The sequence below is a fragment of the Microcebus murinus genome, chromosome 9 (assembly GCF_040939455.1).
Source record: "Microcebus murinus isolate Inina chromosome 9, M.murinus_Inina_mat1.0, whole genome shotgun sequence".
NCBI lineage: Eukaryota > Metazoa > Chordata > Mammalia > Primates > Cheirogaleidae > Microcebus > Microcebus murinus.
The window spans coordinates 60,059,237-60,076,983 of record NC_134112.1 but is presented as its reverse complement, the minus strand read 5'-3'; the positions used below and the strand labels follow the sequence as shown (position 1 = coordinate 60,076,983).

At 37.0% G+C, this 17,747-nt stretch overlaps 1 protein-coding gene across 1 annotated transcript; it reads right to left on the bottom strand.

The window, feature by feature from the left end:
• Positions 1-977: 977 nt before the first annotated feature.
• PSMC2 (proteasome 26S subunit, ATPase 2) lies at positions 978-17,382 on the bottom strand. Its single transcript, XM_012747119.2, has 12 exons — positions 17,226-17,382; positions 11,460-11,497; positions 10,814-10,895; positions 9,051-9,150; positions 7,335-7,466; positions 6,643-6,715; positions 6,167-6,262; positions 5,023-5,187; positions 4,062-4,149; positions 1,521-1,723; positions 1,329-1,425; positions 978-1,241 (listed from the first exon to the last, which is right to left on the bottom strand). Exons 1-12 carry the CDS (start codon positions 17,293-17,295, stop codon positions 1,084-1,086), a joined length of 1,302 nt encoding a protein of 433 aa, XP_012602573.1. The 5' UTR covers positions 17,296-17,382; the 3' UTR covers positions 978-1,083.
• Between the last annotated feature and the right edge of the window lie 365 nt (positions 17,383-17,747).

The following is a 17,747-nucleotide window of genomic DNA, read 5'->3' as shown; positions in this document are numbered from 1 at the left end:
GGCTTTAATTTTTTTTTTTACTGGAAGACTTTCATAAATTTAAATATTTCAATGTAACACATCATTTTCTATGTTGTCAACTTTTTCTTTTGTGAATTATAAACTTATCCAGCTCTCATTGTGCAACTTATTACTATTGAACTTCAATAAAAATATTCCTTATTGTGCTTTGGTCTCAGTATTGAGGGAAGAGGTAACTGTGGTGGAAGATGGGATTTGGTGGTGGTTGCACAAGAAGTAATTTTAAAGAGATCTGTTGAGGATTCTAATACCACCTTTATTTTGAAAATACCTCACTATAGGAGTCTAACAGGAACTTTACCAAAATTTTAAACCATTAATTTATAAAATGAAAATAATCATTTCTCTATATGAAGCCAATCCAAGATTTTCTAAATTAGATTATATGTACATTTTTTTTTCCTGCTTTACTTGCACTACTTTGGTGCTTATTAAAATCACCAATTCTTCTTAATTTGAAACCAGTTAAATGGCAATGAAAAACTACATCAAATGCTTCTTCCACTTTAAAAGAGCTTTGGCCAAAGCTTTATTCAACATGGTGGGGGTAAAACCATCAATAATGCATGTGGTCCTATGTGTAGAGCTATTCTGATAAGGGACAGAACAGTATAATAGCAGTATAATAGCAGTATAATAATGGAGCTGACAAACTTGGACTTGAATACCAGCTCTGCCACTACAAGGAAATTAGGTAAGTTTTTATACCCATTAGATCAAGCTCCATTTGATCATCCTCACTGGATAGATGGGAGAATATAATGAGAATACATGTACAGCACCCAGCCAGCATATGCCTAGAACATACACAGTCTAAGCATGTACTTTATGATATGAAACCCTTAAACAGTAGTGGGTCAAAAAACAGTCAATACATTATAACAAGATTTTCTGTCTAATAACATTAGATACCATATTTTATTATACTACAGAGAAAAGAGATCTGGAAAAAAGCATACAATTTTGAAGCCATTTATTTTTTTGTGAAGTGGTTATTGACAAGTCTATGTAAGGTTAGGATTCCAATTATAAGACGTGTTCTCACTTGAAAGGCCTCAGGGCTCAATTGTATGTCATGTAGCGAGGAGTAGCACTGAATTTGGCGTAAGACTTAATGACCTTATTTACAGCTTCCAAGAAATCCTTCTCAGTAGCAATTTTTCGCCGTGCTCTGATTGCAAACATACCAGCTTCTGTGCAGACACTTCTAATCTCAGCACCTGTCAAACAAAAAGAAAATAAATAGGCTTAATTATAGCAGCCTGGACAGACAGACCAGCAAATATAAGCAAGACCTTTCCACTTACCAGTGCTATTTGGACACAGTCGTGCTAACAATTCAAATCTGATATCTCTTTCAACACTCATTGAACGAGCGTGAATCTTAAAGATGTGTGTCCGACCCTAAAAATGAGGGAATTGACAAATATTAAAATGGAAAAACATCATGAGAAGATAAAATTTCAAGAATCTTTTCTAAAATGAAATGGTTTCCTTACCTCTAGATCAGGTAAGCTAAATTCAATCTTTCTATCCAATCTCCCTGGCCTCATCAGTGCTGGATCCAAAGTATCAGGTCTATTAGTTGCCATCAGCACTTTAATATTGCCTCGAGGATCAAAACCATCCAGCTGATTGATCAGTTCCAACATTGTTCTCTGCACTTCATTGTCACCTCCAGCACCATCATCAAACCTAGCCCCTAAGAAGACAAAAGGAAAGATAGGCTTTCATGTCCACTCAGAGTAGCACTGCCCATAACTTGAGAACACTGTAGTAAATCTCATCTCAAATCATGCCCTCTGGCACAAGCGCGCATCTCACTTTGAAGCGAACCCTGTAAGAACAATCTGCTTTACACAAAACTAGTTAGAAAGTGAATCTTTGCTTTCAAAAGGATTCATCATAGACTTCTTTAACAGTATCCTTTAAGGTTTTTTTTTTTTTTCTTTGAGACAGAGTCTCACTTTGTTGCCTGGGCTAGAGTGCCCTGGCATCAGCCTAGCTCACTGCAACCTCAAACTCCTGGGCTCAAGCAATCCTCCTGCCTCAGCCTTCCGAGTAGCTGGGACTACAGGCATGTGCCACCATGCCCAGCTACACAGATTTTATATATATATATATATATTTTTTTTTTTTTGTCCAAGTAATTTCTATTTTTAGTAGAGATGGGGTCTCGCTCTTGTTCAGGCTGGTCTCAAACTCCTGGGCTCAAATGATCTACCCACCTCGGCCTCCCAGACTGCTAGGATTACAAGCCGTGAGCCACCACACCTGGCCTCCTTCAAAGTGTTTTTTAAAATCATCTTTATAAAGAATTTTGTTTTTCAAATCACTCAAGAACACCTCTGTTTTTTAATACAATATACACCTGCATGAGGCAGTAGAGTAACATGAAAACTTTAATAATGGCGTTTGATCGTATGTAGGAAACTTGTCATACTATTCTAAATGACCCTTTAAAATATGGCTAAATTCATCAATGCTATGGGTGGAAACTTAAATAGATAGATTAAAAACTATGGCTAAATTCATAATACAGTAGAACCATAATAGCTTACTGTTAAGCTGATTTATATATACTAAAGTACTCTAGATTCATGTCCCTCATTTCAAGCAGAATGGCACCACCCCCAAAGACCTAAACCTAACAGACTCCAAATATATTATTTCATTTAAAATTGTATAAATGCACAATGTGGTATTAATATATTGTTTATATTATAAAACAAAATGAAGTTTTAAAAATGAGATTTAAAAAAAGAAATTCTGGTATCTTCTACCTTCATCTTACATACAAACTATTTGGAAATCATAGCTTCAGAGCACCCTGACATCATAAGGCTTATTCCAATGATACTATAAAAATGACTTCAGAGTCACAACACTGCATTGTTATACTGTGGCCAAATGATGGCCCTTGAAAACATTAACTACCCAGTGTCCAAACCCAACAATGACCATCCAGTCTAAAAGCAAGATTCCAGGTAACCTAACCACAGTATTCAAACAGTGCTATAGGCTCCACTGTATTTTCAAATCATTCCATTGGCATTAAGGTTACTAAATAACAATGGCTGCCTGGACATATGACACTCTCCAGCTACTAAAGATTATTACTATTACAGACTATAACAATAGCCAATGGCTATCAGACAGGTTATTGTTTTCAAAGTCTACTACATTTATTACTTAATTTGAATCTCTCAAAAACTCACGAAATAAAAGGAGGCAGGAATTATTTGCTTTGTAAAATAAGCAAACCGAGGTTAGTTAAAATAACTTGTCTAGATAGCATGGCTAATTCTGTATTTCATCAAATCCATGACACCAATAAGAATATTATTTTATGTGCACTAAGAAAATGCACCACCAAGTAAATTATGCCCCAGTGCTTTCTTATCACATTAAGGGATGATGTATCTCAATTTAGAGTTGTTAAACTATGGAAATATATGTTGTATGAATAAAATCAGATACAGGTTGAACATCCCAAATCTGAAATCCAAAATGCTCCAAAACTTTGAAACTTTTTGGAACATTCAAAGGAAATGTTCGGGGGGCGGGGGGGCATGGACAATATATATAACCTTAACACTTGCACCCCCATAATACGCTAAAATAAAAAATAAAATTTTTAAAAAAATTTTTTTCCCAATTAAAAAAAAAAAGAAAAACAAGGAAATGTTCCTTGGAGGATTTCAGATTTGGGATTTTCAGATTAGGGATATTCAACCAGGATAACATAAATATTAAAAAAAAAAAAATCTCAAACTAAAAGCCAACCATTTCAGATAAGGGATACTCAACCTGTAGCACAAAGATGAAATTTTGAAAAATGGCAATAGTATGTAAGATTTATTTTTTCCTTTAAGGTTTAGCCCTACTGTTTATTAGATCTATAGTTCCAATGTGCCAGAGCTCTTAAGAGTTGGAATGAAAATTTTGTATAAGATTAAATAAAGGCACTCTAACACATACCACTTTAGAGTTCTTATGAAACCCAATCCTAAAGTAGTTCTCTAAAATATCATTCATACCTCCAATAGCATCAATTTCATCAAAGAAGATAAGACAGGCTTTTTTTGTTCTGGCCATTTCAAAGAGCTCACGAACCATTCGAGCCCCCTAATAAGAAAAACAATCTGTTAATCCAGAGTTGGTTTTAAAATCTTTTAAGATATAATGTTATGCTTCAAACTTTTCAATATTTATCCCTAACAGTATTCTCACCCATTATCAGATAAACTTTTTAAAAAAATTCTCATTTGTTGCCCATTCCATAGCCTTAAAACAATATTAAGTAATTGTCATAATTTTGTATCTATTAAGTAATAACTTTATGACCTGAAGAGGTCAAAATAACTAAAGTAAAAGTACCATTCTAATCAGTAAAACTTGAGGAAATAAAAGCATCTGATCTTTCACTTAGAATTCCTAATCACTGAATTTGATTTGTAAGTTCTGATTAAGGAATAACAGTACATCTTAACTCAGGCAGCTCCTTTCCTAATTCTTATTGTAAGTATACTAATCATTAACAGACTTCAGATACAATATATACAGCCCTAGACTCATTTCCTAAATATGTATTTCTATGTGTATGTGTGTGTATATATATACACCCATGCATATATAAACAATCTATATTCTTTCTCATTAGTACATAAAACACTGCCCCTGAAATGAAAGTACACTTTTGAAATTCATTCACTGGGCTTTCCTGTAGAAATCCCATCTGTAAGAATATCCCATCTGTAGAAAATGTCATCATCTTGAGTACAGAGCACACTGACTAAAGTTTTAAGTGGCTATTTCCAAATGACCACAAGGGAAGCCAAGCCTGGCAGCTTCTGGGGTTCTAAACTACTAATTAAAGTCAATCACTGAAGATATTTCAGGTCTTAATCCCTCAATGTAGAATTGCCATTTTTAATTTCATTTATACTTTACAAACCTTTCACAAAGCTATATACTCTGATTTTGATAAATTTACTTTACCTCACCAACGTATTTCTGTACAAGTTCGGATCCAATAACTCGAATGAAGCAAGCATCAGTCCTATTGGCAACTGCTCGAGCACAGAGTGTCTTGCCTGTACCAGGTGGACCAAAGAGCAGCACACCCTTGGGAGGCTCGATACCAAGGTTAACAAATCTCTCTGGCTGTGACAGAGACACAGTTTTTATGCTTATCACTTATATGTAATACAAATAAGATTACTTCTACATCAATATATTTAAGCCAAAATTATTAGGTACACAATCTATATATTTTATCTAAATAAGAAATTTTACTTATTCTATGACATAAGATCTAAGGTAGACTCATATCGATACATAAGACTGCATGGCTTTTAAAAGTACTTGTGCAGGCCGGGCATGGTAGCTCATGCCTGTAATCCCAGCACTGTGGGAGGCTGAGGCGGGATGATCACTTGATACCAGCCTGGGCAGCAGAGCAAGAAAAATTAGCAAGAAAAATTATCTCTACAAAAAAATAAGAAAAATTAGCTGGGCAGAGTGGCACATGCCTGTAGTCCCAGCTACATGAGAGGTTAAGGTAAGAGGATCACTTGACCCCAAGAGTTCAAGACTGCAGTGAGCTGTGAGCATGCCACTGTACTCCAGAGCTTGGGCAACGCACTAAGACCCTGTCTCAAAACAAAAACAAAAAACCCAAATAAAAGAAAAGTGCTTCTACTATGCAGTCTTAAAATATTTTTCTAATTTAAAAAAAGTATTGTTTAAAGAATATAAATATTATCTGGTATTCAATACCCTAATTTTCCTTTATCCTCCCAAGTTTAACTTGATTTAACTTAAGCCCATTTCCTCTTGATGTCATTTGAACACTTGGTTTCTTCTATAATAAACTGTAATGTACTTAACATACTGCTAAAAGTTACACCTCCATCTCCTTTGTCACTACAAATAGCAGATCTTTACCCTTGACCACTAAATTCTTTTTGCTTGCTCTCTTTTGAAACTTACCAACTCTCCATACTTCCACTCACCACCTTCTCAAAACATTAATAAAGAAAATATTAAATGTAAAAGCTATCTAATATATAGCCATTTTAGTTCTCAATACACAAAAGACTGTTACGTCTTTATACAAAAGGTGCAACTCTCAGCTACTTACATGAAGAAGTGGAGTTTCAACTACTTCTCGCAATTTCTCAATTTGTTCCTTACAGCCACCAACATCACTGTATGTGACATCAGGTTTTTCCTCCACCTAAGAGAGGGATAGAAATACACAACATATAATAACACGTTTTTGAATATTAGTCCAAATTTAGAAAAATAGACCCAAAACTATAAATAAAAGACTTATAATAAATGAGAATGTTATTAAAAATGGAATACACTGCCCAGTGTCCTAGAACTACCTGCTATATTACTTGCTATATTACTTGTTGTGATACTAACAGAGCTACAAACTAGTAAAATAAAGACTTTCTTATCTGAAAAATTGTTTTAAAAGTTTTAGCAACTCTTTGCAACTCTTTGATATATACCCAGATATTAACACCTTATTAAAGATTTCAAACTTTTGAAATGGATACAATTGTACTAAAAGTCATGCCATTCCTCTTCCTTCCCATCATTTCTTACCTGCATCATGGTGACTGTTGGGTCAATCTTAGGCGGCAGTGGAATGTGAATTTGATATTTATTTCTGTCCACACTAAGGAAGTAAAAAAAGATTCTCACTAACGCATTCTTTAAGATTTCAAAGTACTTTTATGTTTCGTGTTTTATTCTCAAAACCATACTTTAAACTAGCAAGAGAGACACAGAGACCCAAAAGTTATACAAAGAGACGTAAGGAGAACATTAAAACTTAAGATAGTAAAGCACCAGCCTAAAACGGCAAAGAACCTACATAATAGGAACTAAAACCTTAACTCAAGAAGGGGAGATTTTAAAAATTTACTGCGTGATTATGTATTCCATAGACATTAACTCACTTCATCATCATAACTCTCCTAAAGCAATTACTTCCCCAACCTATACCATGTTACCTTAAATGGACCAGTAAACTCAACTCCAAAATTCTGCACTTACTTTGATGATGACATTTGAAGCCAATCCTAAAAAGCAATAGTGGCAGTAAGGGTTTAGGGAGGCTGCCAGGAAGTTAGGAAGCAGATGCAGAAGAAAGAATTTTTCAACTGGAAGACATTACTAGATTATCCCTTGGTAATCCAAAGCACTCAGTTCACTCATTCACAACAAAGCCAAAAATATGAATGTGCCATGGTATCTTTAGACAGAAAAGTATTTATTACAAATAGAAATCTTACCCAACTCTCATCCCTTCTTCAATGTCAGTAGGTGCCACCTGATCACTGAGGTCCACCACAAACTTGGCAAACTGCTTCACGTTGATAATGTATTTTGGGTCCTCCGAATCAGCATTGATTATCTTTGTACACCTAACACAGCAAAAAGCTTGATTAGAGTAAGGAACCTAAACCACAGGTAATAAATTCAAGTAATTAGACTCTCTCCTGGACATGCAGTATACAGGTAGAAACTAGAACTGCAGAAACTGAGCCACTGTTAAAGATCCTTTTCTATGCTCAACTCTAAGGGTCCACTCAACTTTAGCCAAGGCATAAAATTTTCAAAAGATACATTCCCCTGGAAAATTAAACCCAAATATTTCATCGTTAAGAAATCCTCTAGGCCAGGCGCGGTGGCTCACGCCTGTAATCCTAGCACTCTGGGAGGCCGAGGCGGGCGGATTGCTCAAGGTCAGGAGTTTGAAACCAGCCTGAGCAAGATCCCATCTCTACTATAAATAGAAAGAAATTAATTGGCCAACTAATATATATAGAAAAAATTAGCTGCACATGCCTCTAGTCTCAGCTACTCGGGAGGCTGAGGCAGTAGGATTCCTTGAGCCCAGGAGTTTGAGGTTGCTGTGAGCTAGTCTGACGCCACGGCACTCACTCTAGCCTGGGCAACAAAGTGAGACTCTGTCTCAAAAAAAAAAAAAAGAAGTCCTCTAAATTCTTGATTTCTTGAGCCCCGCACAATCCCCCCCCTCTTTTTGACACATAGTCTCACTCCATCACCCCAGCTAGAATACAGTGGCATCATCATAGCTCACAGCAACCTCAAACTCCTGGGTTCAAGCAATCCTCCTGCCTCAGCCTTCCAAGTATCTGAGACTACAGGCACATGCCACCACAGCTAGCTAATTTTTTATATTTTTAGTAGAGACAGGGTCTCGCTATGTTGCTCAGGCTGGTCTTGAATTCCTGACCTCAAGCTATCCTCTTGCCTTGGCCTCCCAAACTGTTGGGATTACAGTGAGTTACCATACCCAGCATCGGCTTGGCTTTTCTATGCAACATTAACACTCAAAAGGTATAATAAAAATATCAATATATTTTTATCTCCTAAAAATTTAAAATATTCTTACAAAATGTACCAGGAAGTTAAAAGTCAAGTGATGAACTAGGAAAAAATATGTGTAGCATATTTAAGAAAAGATTAATGTGTACAATATACAAAATGCTTCTAAAAATTAACATGAAACAATCTAAGAACAAAACATGAGTAGCCAAAGAAATACAGATGTTTAATTAATATAAGAAGTAGCTATCACACTAGTAATCAACACAATGCAAATTAAAATGAAGTATTTTCCCACAAATGGCAAAAGTGTAAAAACTGATAATCACATATTACATTGATCAGACAAATGGACACTTGCATTAAAACCTCTTGGTAAGAGTATAAACTGGTCAAACTACTTATTTTCACAAATTTCTTTAATTATAAATGCCTTCAACCCCAGACTTCCACTTCTAGTAAGTTAGCCTATAAAATGTATACACATACACAGAAAAATATTTAACATGAATGTTTGTAACAGCACTGTGTATAATAACAGAAATTGTAAGCAATCTACTGTCTGTGCATTATGTAATTTTGCATTATGCATTATCCCTCTAAAAAGTACTTGAAAATACAGATAAAAATAACTTTCCACAGAACACTGTCCATACCTTGCAACCTGTAAAGGCTGTTCACTCTGGAGTGTTTGCTTATCTGCAGCCAAATCCCAGAGTGCTGGTGGGGCCAGGCCTGTGTCAGACTCTTTAATACCTACAAAAAAAAAAAAGAGGACAAAATTCACGAAAATGTAATGCATCACCCTAAAACATGCTTTCTCAACTTCAGCACCACTGACATTTTGGACTGAATAATTCTTTGTTGTGGGGACTGTCTTGTGCATTGTAGGCTCTTTAGGACTGCCTCCAGCCACTAGATGCCACTAGTATCACCATCTCTCCTCAAGTCATAGAATCAAAAATGTTGGGGGGGGGGGCTTCCTTCATTGGCTTCCTTAAAGATCGCCCCAGCTGAAAACCACTGCCATAAAGTAATTGTAAAGCCAAAAATGTAATGCCATATTTGACACTTCAGACACTGTAAAACTTCGCCACTCAAGTTCCCAAGAAGAAAAATTTCTAACTATCAGGAAATAGCCTACTTACTGCAAGCAATACTAGGTGAGATCATATTTTTATTCACAAAAATTTTGTTTATTGAAGTTTATTGAACCAGACTTTGACCAATAGAAACATTACTTGCTTAGAGGATAATGTTTCTTAACTGCATAAGCATTAAACATGGTTGTAAAGAGCACTGAAAAGAGATTGTTAAACAAGATCCAATTTCTTAACAGATAGGAAAGATAAGTTTTTTCAAAATCTGTGATTCATGGAGTAAAATTTTTATTTAAACTCTTTTGATGTAATTTATCCATTACATTTAAAGAGTGAAACTGGCCAAGTGCAGTGGCTCACACCTGTAATCCTAGCACTTTAGGAGGTAAGGGTGGGAGGATCACATGAGGCCAGGAGTTCTCAAGACCAGCCTGAGCAACATAGTGAGACTCCATCTCTACAATAAATAAAAAATTAGCTGGGCATGGTGGTGTACCTCTATAGTGCCAGCTACTCAGGAGGCTAAGGCAGGAGGATTGCTTGAGCCCAGAAGTCTAGGATTGCAATAAGCTATGATGATACCACTGTACTCTAGCCTGGGCAACAGAGTAAGACCTTGTCTCATCTATTCATACATATATACATAAATAGAGTGAGACTGAGAAGCTAATTTTATTAGGTCTGCCAAATTTAACCTGTCCTGCTTGCATTTGGTAACTTGCCTTTTATTTTTGTTTTTTTTTCCCCATGTAGCTAAAAGCCACGACACTAAAAGCTGTAACTTAAGCTTCATTGGCTTCCTTAAAGATAATATTTCTGATGTATATGTCCCCATGGTAATGGTTGCTTAAGTTGTTTTTCAGGAACTTGGGGGTAGCTCCTGTCCAGTTCAAATAGGTCGAAATCACTGACCTTTCAACTGGGCCTATACAAATACCCAAGAGGTGGCCTTTTGATGTCAGAGGGCCAAGAACTCTACCCTCAGATCCTATGAATTCTGCCATTTTCTGAAAATGTTCCTATGATAGCCATGAACCCCAACCATGCTTGCATAGATCACCGATTACTTCACTTTTCCTCAAGGCCAACCACTTTGACTCGTGCCTTCGACCACCCCACTTTCCTAACCCATACATATCTCTAAGCCTTTTCTTCAGGGAGGCGGATTTGAGAGCTATTCTCCTGCCTCCTCACTGGGCTGCCCTGTGAATAAATCTTTCATCTTTTGCAAAACTGGTCATCACAGTGATTAGTTTACTGTGCGTGGGAGAATGAACCTGGTCAATATCAAGAGGAAATGGGAATTAAAAAATACATACCAGTGAGCTCATTAATTTTCTTGAGAAGTTGTTGAATGTCATCCTCAACCTGCTTGATCTGCCTAGAGTAAGTGCTCTGACCCTAGGTGATGAAGATCAGCTTAATTAGAACATCAAGATACCAACAATTTATTAAGCTAGATAAAAATTTTTTAAATTACAACTTTAATAGCTATTATTGCCCCACAGCTTGTGAAGTGAAAGTAGAGAGGGAGTATATCATTTTCAGAAGTATTACTGAACCAATATTTCCCCTTAAACAGACATCCCACTATCATGTAAGATAACAAATAAAAACCATGCCTGAAATTGTGCAGAACTATAGACCCATTTCTATGCATTAAAACTTTCCATTTCAGAACTAATTCAGTTATACTTTTCTAAATAGTAAACAATTATATAAATTATTTCAACTATCATTCAATCTAGTACCACACTTTAATCACAAATAATATAACATATAAACTTAGACATGCTAAACACTCCAATCTACTGTAGACAGAAACTTTAGGTAGGTAATTTTTTTCAGTGAAGATTACTATGAACTGCCAGAGATTCTTTTCTAATTATTCTGGAAGGACAGTACCAAAACACCTTTTATTTAAACATAAAATATCTGCACTTTGTAAACAGTGAAAAGACTTACATAAGTTTTTAGCAAGGCGATGTCCCCTTCATCCAGAGCTAAAAGAAGAGAGATGATATATGAGATTTAAAAAACACTAGAGCTGGCCGGTGCAGTGGCTCACACCTATAAACCTAGGACTCTGGGAGGCCCAGGCGGGTGGATTGCTCGAGGTCAGGAGTTCGAAACTAGCCTGAGCAAGAGCGAGACCCCATCTCTACTATAAACAGAAAGAAATTAATTGGCCAACTAATATATATAGAAAAAATTAGCCGGGCATGGTGGCACATGCCTGTAGTCCCAGCTACTCGGGAGGCTGAGGCAGGAAGATTGCTTGAGCCCAGGAGACTGAGGTTGCTGTGAGCTAGGCTGATGCCACAGCACTCACTCTAGCCTGGGCAACAAAGTGAGACTCTGTCTCAAAAAAAAAAAAAAAAAAAAAAAAAACACTAGAGCTGACCAACTTTTCTATTCATTTCAAACTGTTCTGAGTGCCAAAAATTGAGCAAAATTATGAAGATATAAATGCAGTCATCAAATAGTTCCTGGATTCATGGAATTTTTACCTAATTAGGGGAATGAGGATTTAAAAAGTACAAAATGTACATGATTACATACTATATAGTATATATATCAAAAACACATCCATTAAGGATCTTGGTTAAATTATAATTTCACCTAAAAGTTAACAATGGTTATCTAGGATTTCAAGTGATTTATAATCAATCCTTTTTATTTACAAATTCTGCATTTATGCATTTTCCTAGTTGCTCAAATTCATTTGTAATCCCCAAATAAAATATTCGTGCACTGTCATGGTCATTTGCAAACATGCACAGAGTGGAGAAAAATTTGAGTTCACGGGTGAGAACAAGTCACTCTGACCTCTTGTTTCAACTCTCATACAGAGATGACCACAGGATGGAGACAGCAGGGGAAATGCAGTGTAGTCCAAAAAGCTCAGGCTCTAGGGCGAGCTGGACAGGATTTGAATCCTAACTCTGTAATCTGTTAGTGGGGTGGCCTCAGCCAAATCACTGAACACTTCTGAACTTCGTTTTCTCTTTTGTAAAATAAAGAAAAAAGAATCTTTCAGGATAAGTTGTTTTTAAGATTTAAGATTACAATTTATGTGAGCTGTGTGTATCTATATGAGCTGTGTATACATATATTTCTCCTAGGCACAACTGTTCAGTATTTGCAGTAATTTGTAAAACATATGTACCAAGAATCACAAGAGTCAACAATATTTTAAGAAAAACATTTCTTTTTTTCAATCGGAAAAGACAAGCTATTTTCACAGGGCAAAGCAGGCTTTGGTTTTGTTTTGTTTTTTTGTTTTACTAAGTAGGAAAAGCATTCTTAGGTAATAGCAGCTAGATCAGTTTAGCTGAAACACAAGATAGTGACAATGAAAAGAGAAAGGAAGGGTTGGATAAAAAGTCCTTAGATGAAGAATCTATAGCACATGGCAAATGACTAAATGTAAGGAGCTGAGGAAGAAAAGAATCAAACATGATGCCCAGGCTTTGCACCTAGTTACCTCAGAGGAAAGTGGTACCTTCTAGCAGAAACAGGTTAGTCACAATAGAAATTGATTGGGAAAGAGAGATACTAAGTTCAATTTTAATTTTCTTAAGTTTGTGGTATGGCTACTTGTGCAGAACAGTTAACATAGCAGGCATGACTGCTATCCTTTGAAAGGCCTGCTTATAAGGTTGAAGGTTGGCCCTGGGTGGTGTCTAAAAACAGATTTCGGAGGCTTCCCACCATTCCTAGAACTGATAAAAGTGGTTCAGTGTGCCTAAACCTAATTTATACACGCTACATGATTTATGCTGAATAACTGCTTTCCTTCTGAGAGTCTGGAATTCTGTATGTGCTAGGCAAAGGTGCCCATATGACCAGCCCATAATAAAAACCCTGGTCACTGAGGCTCTAACAGGCTACTCTGGTTAGCAACATTTAGACATGTTGTCACAACTTGTTGCTGGGGGAATTAAGTGTATCCTGTGTGACTCTACCAGAAGCGGACCCCTGGAAGCCTGTGTCTGCTTTCCTCTGGACTTCACCCCACGTGCCTTTTTCTCTTTGCTGATGTTGCTTTATATCCTTTCACTATAATATATCACAGCTATGAGTATGACCACATGCTAAGTCCTATGAATGCTCTTAGTTAAGTACTAAACCTGAGTGTAATCCTGGGGACTTCCCAAAATACCAGCATATCCTGATGTAGCAATCTAGAAGACAGAGAGAAATCTGGCTCTAGAGTTCAAGTACCAGCTTCAGGTTAAAACATTGATTAGGGAAGCATATATAGAGAGGAGGCAGTTCAAGATGAAATTAACAGAAAGAAAACCTCAGAGAAACCCTCTGAGGACACAATGAAGGAAAGACAAGAAGCAGTCAGAGGAGGAGGATTAACAGGAAGGTTCAATGAGAAAAACCAAGGGAGGCTCAAAAATGTCAAAAATACAAATGTTAAGATTGAGAAAATACTAAAGACATGGGAATTCATAAATCACTGATCAGTTTCAACAGATTCATAGGGGCAAAAGCCAACTGCAAGGGGTTTAAAAATAAAATAAGTAGGCCAGGCATGGTGGCTCACGCCTGTAATCCTAGCACTCTGGGAGGCCGAGGCAGGCGGATTGCTCAAGGTCAGGAGTTCGAAACCAGCCTCAGTGAGATCCCGTCTCTACCAAAAATAGAAAGAAATTAATTGGCCAACTAAAAATATATATACAAAAAATTAGCCAGGCATGGTGGTGCATGCCTGTAGTCCCAGCTACTTGGGAGGCTGAGGCAGGAGGATTGCTGGAGCCCAGGAGACTGAGGTTGCTGTGAGCTAAGCTGATGCCATGGCATTCACTCTCGCCTGGGCAACAAAGTGAGACTCTGTCTCAAAATAAAATAAAATAAGTAGTAAAGAAATAGACACAGTGGGCAGAATAGTAATAACAGCTGATATTTATTGAGATAATCACTATATAAGACACTGTGAGTAGAGATACAGATAGATTATATTATTTACTCCCATAAAAGCCTGTAAAGTGAATATAATTATTTTCACATTAGAAATAGGAAAAACTGAGTTTAAGTGACTTGTATATTATCACACAGCCAGTAAGTGGGACGTAAAGCCAACATTCAAACATAGGTCTTTCTGACTTCAAGCTTGTCTTTCTGCCACTTTTAGGCAGTAAAAGAAAGAAAAGAAAAATGAGTTGTAGCTTGAAAGGCCAAGAGAGTAGAAAGATTTTTCTCAACTATGTGTATTTAAGATAAAATGGATATTAGCATATTTACAAAAACAAAAGAGAGAAATTCTGAAGGAAAGCAAACAGGAGAGGTAGTGATTGATGAAACGAAGTCCCAGAGGAGGAAAGGATAAGGTCAGGAACACAGATGGGAAGGTTGGACTTGACAAATATTGCTATCACTTCCTCTAAAGCAGGAGTTATTAAAAAAGAGAAGATGACAGAGAAGCTAACATAACCTTAATATTTGTACCCCCATAATATGCTGAAATTTTAAAAAATGGGAAAAAAAAAAAAGAATTCCTGAGTGGATTCTCAATCTCCTCTGCAAAGAGGCAAAAGTCAGGAAGAAAGGGACTGAACTGAGGACTTAAGAAATGTGTAAAAGGCTTAAAAACAACCCCTATGTCAAATAAAGTGGAGTCAATATGGCATTCACAAAATATTAATTAGGAATGAGAACCTAATTAAGATCTGAAAGCTTAAATTGGAAGTAACTTAATCAATAAGGCTTTATAATTTGTTTGAACAATGTCGACAGCCTATGAGCAGAAAAAGACAAGAAATAATGAAATTTGCAGAATTCAAGAGGGGAGAGCAAGCAGAAAGTGAAACAAACAAAAATAGTAAATTCTAAGTGCACCGTGGAAAGAGAAAACAGTCTAAGCAGGGAAGCAGGATACTAGATTGGAGGTATTAATAATTAGATGGATCAAGAGAGAAGTCAGGTTAAGGTTCTGTGGTAATGTAGACTGAAGAGGAAAAAGTTGTGTTGGGAGAACACACGGAAAGTTTCATATTTTAGAAGTGAAGCAGTTTTCTTTAACAATAAAGTCTAGTAGTGATCACCTCCATAAGTGGTGAGGTGCAGTGATAATGGAAATCAGCAGAATTGAGGTGCTCAAAGATCATCAGTATAACTGCTAAAGATGCTCAAAATGATGTGATGATACAACAAGAACAAGGAGCCAAAGAAGAATGGGTTTGAAACTCAAATGACCTAGGTGCTTGGCCTAAGAAGATCATGTATTTGCTAGGTAACCTTGGAAAAACCATGTAATCTCTCTGCACATCAGTTTCATCATCTGAAAAACAGAGATAATACTAGTTTTACCTCCTCAATGTTTCTGTAAAGATCAAATAAGACATGGATGAATTAAGACATGGATGAATAAACACATAAAATTCTATATACATGTTAGTTATAACTGTATCCAAGAAATAAACTTATTAATAGTTTTACAGAATGACAATGAACCCACAGAAACACATAGATCACCATGCACAGATCAAATGATAAATCTCCGTGACTAAGTTTTCCAGTAAGTAATGAATACCTCTGATCTTTCAGTGTCCTAAAATACTTTTAAGTGAAATAGAGTGGAATGAAGGTAGAGAGCAAACACTCTTTGGAGGGAGGGCGTAAATAGAGAAGAAACTGTGCTAGCACAGGAAGTTAAGAAAAGGAAGAGTAAGAGAAGAGACATAAAAAAAAATACCATAACAATTTCTTAAAATAGCTTATAAGGAACAAAAAGGGAAGACAGCATAAAGATGAGAATACAAACTGGGTTAATAGGAAGAAATCATATCCCAAAATAATGTGCACACCTCATGCACTGTGAAAGTATCAATTGGTATAGTAATGTCACTGTCAAAATTACAACTCTACTTTTAGAATTTACCCTACAAGTTGCACTTGTGCATATGGTAAAAGGTACATGAACAAGGTTATTCACTGCTTTATAACAGATTAGAAAAATCTAAATGTCCATCAATAATAATTACATTATTGTACACCCATAAAGAGGGATACTATGGAGATGCAGAGACAAACAACACTAATGATATGAAATTATCTAAGATATATTAAGATTGAAAAAATTAGTTGAAGTATGCACAGCATGCTACATTTATGCAAAAAAGGGAATATATAAAAAGACTTTCTTGCATATGCATAGAAAATGTCTAGAAAGATTCGTAAAATGGCAACATCAGTTGCTTCCGCAGAGAAGTTAGTTGGTAGCTGAGGCCAAGAACGGAGATTTTTCAAATGTATCTTTCATGCCTCTTGAGTTTTGAACGTTGTGGATGTATTATTTAAATAAATTTTTTCTTTAAGAAAAAGAAAATTTTGTCTCAGGATTCTGGCTGCACAGTGATAGCACCAAGCTGTCACACTTGCAGGGGTTACGGGGTAGGGAGAGACAGGAAAGAGGATCAAGTGATCAAACACGGCCAGGCAGGGAACTTTTCACGGCCTGTTAGGCCAAGCAGGGTGCGTGACTTCTTCACGACCTGAGACCCGATAATGAATAAAACATTTCGACCAGAAGGATATAAATACAGAACTTGTGGTGGGTTGAGGAAGACTAAGAAAACAGGCAGGTTAACCCAGCTGGCGCCCGGACTAAATCACTAAGGGGCACAAAAGGGCCAGAGCACAGAACACAGAGAAATCCAGCTTCTCTTCACTACCAGGGCTGTCCCGCCCAGCTCCGAGCTCCTGCCCATGTCAACTGACCTCGGATGGGCTTGTCGTCCTTCTCTTCCTCTTTGGTTTTCCGCTGATCTGCACCGAGGTAATCCGGCATTTTGGAAGATCCAAGTCCTTCAGCTCCTTAGTGATTACACAGCACCTTCGTTGCTTCCGGTGGTGCCTTCCCTTTCCCTTCCCCACCGGAAATAGAGCCGGGCTCACGCGGGCCTCTTTGCACTGGCGCACGAGAGGCGGAACCGAGCCGTGGAGGAGCTGTAGCGGTGCCCGGGTTGCGGTCTCAGGACCAATTACCTGTGGAGGGGAACCGTCGGCGTACCCTGTCCCCTCACCATCTCTACTTCCCCAAGTTCCAAGACCAACCCTGGCTCAGTTGATGAGTTTAAATCCAGATTTAGTCATTCATTTACTGGCAGCCCTGAGTAACTTCTTTAATCTCTGAACTTTAATTTCCTCTTTTACCGCAAAGGATTTTGGAGGCATTAAATAACAGTGTTTGTAAAATATCTGGCGTATTAGACACACAATACGTAGTGTCTAGATCTACAA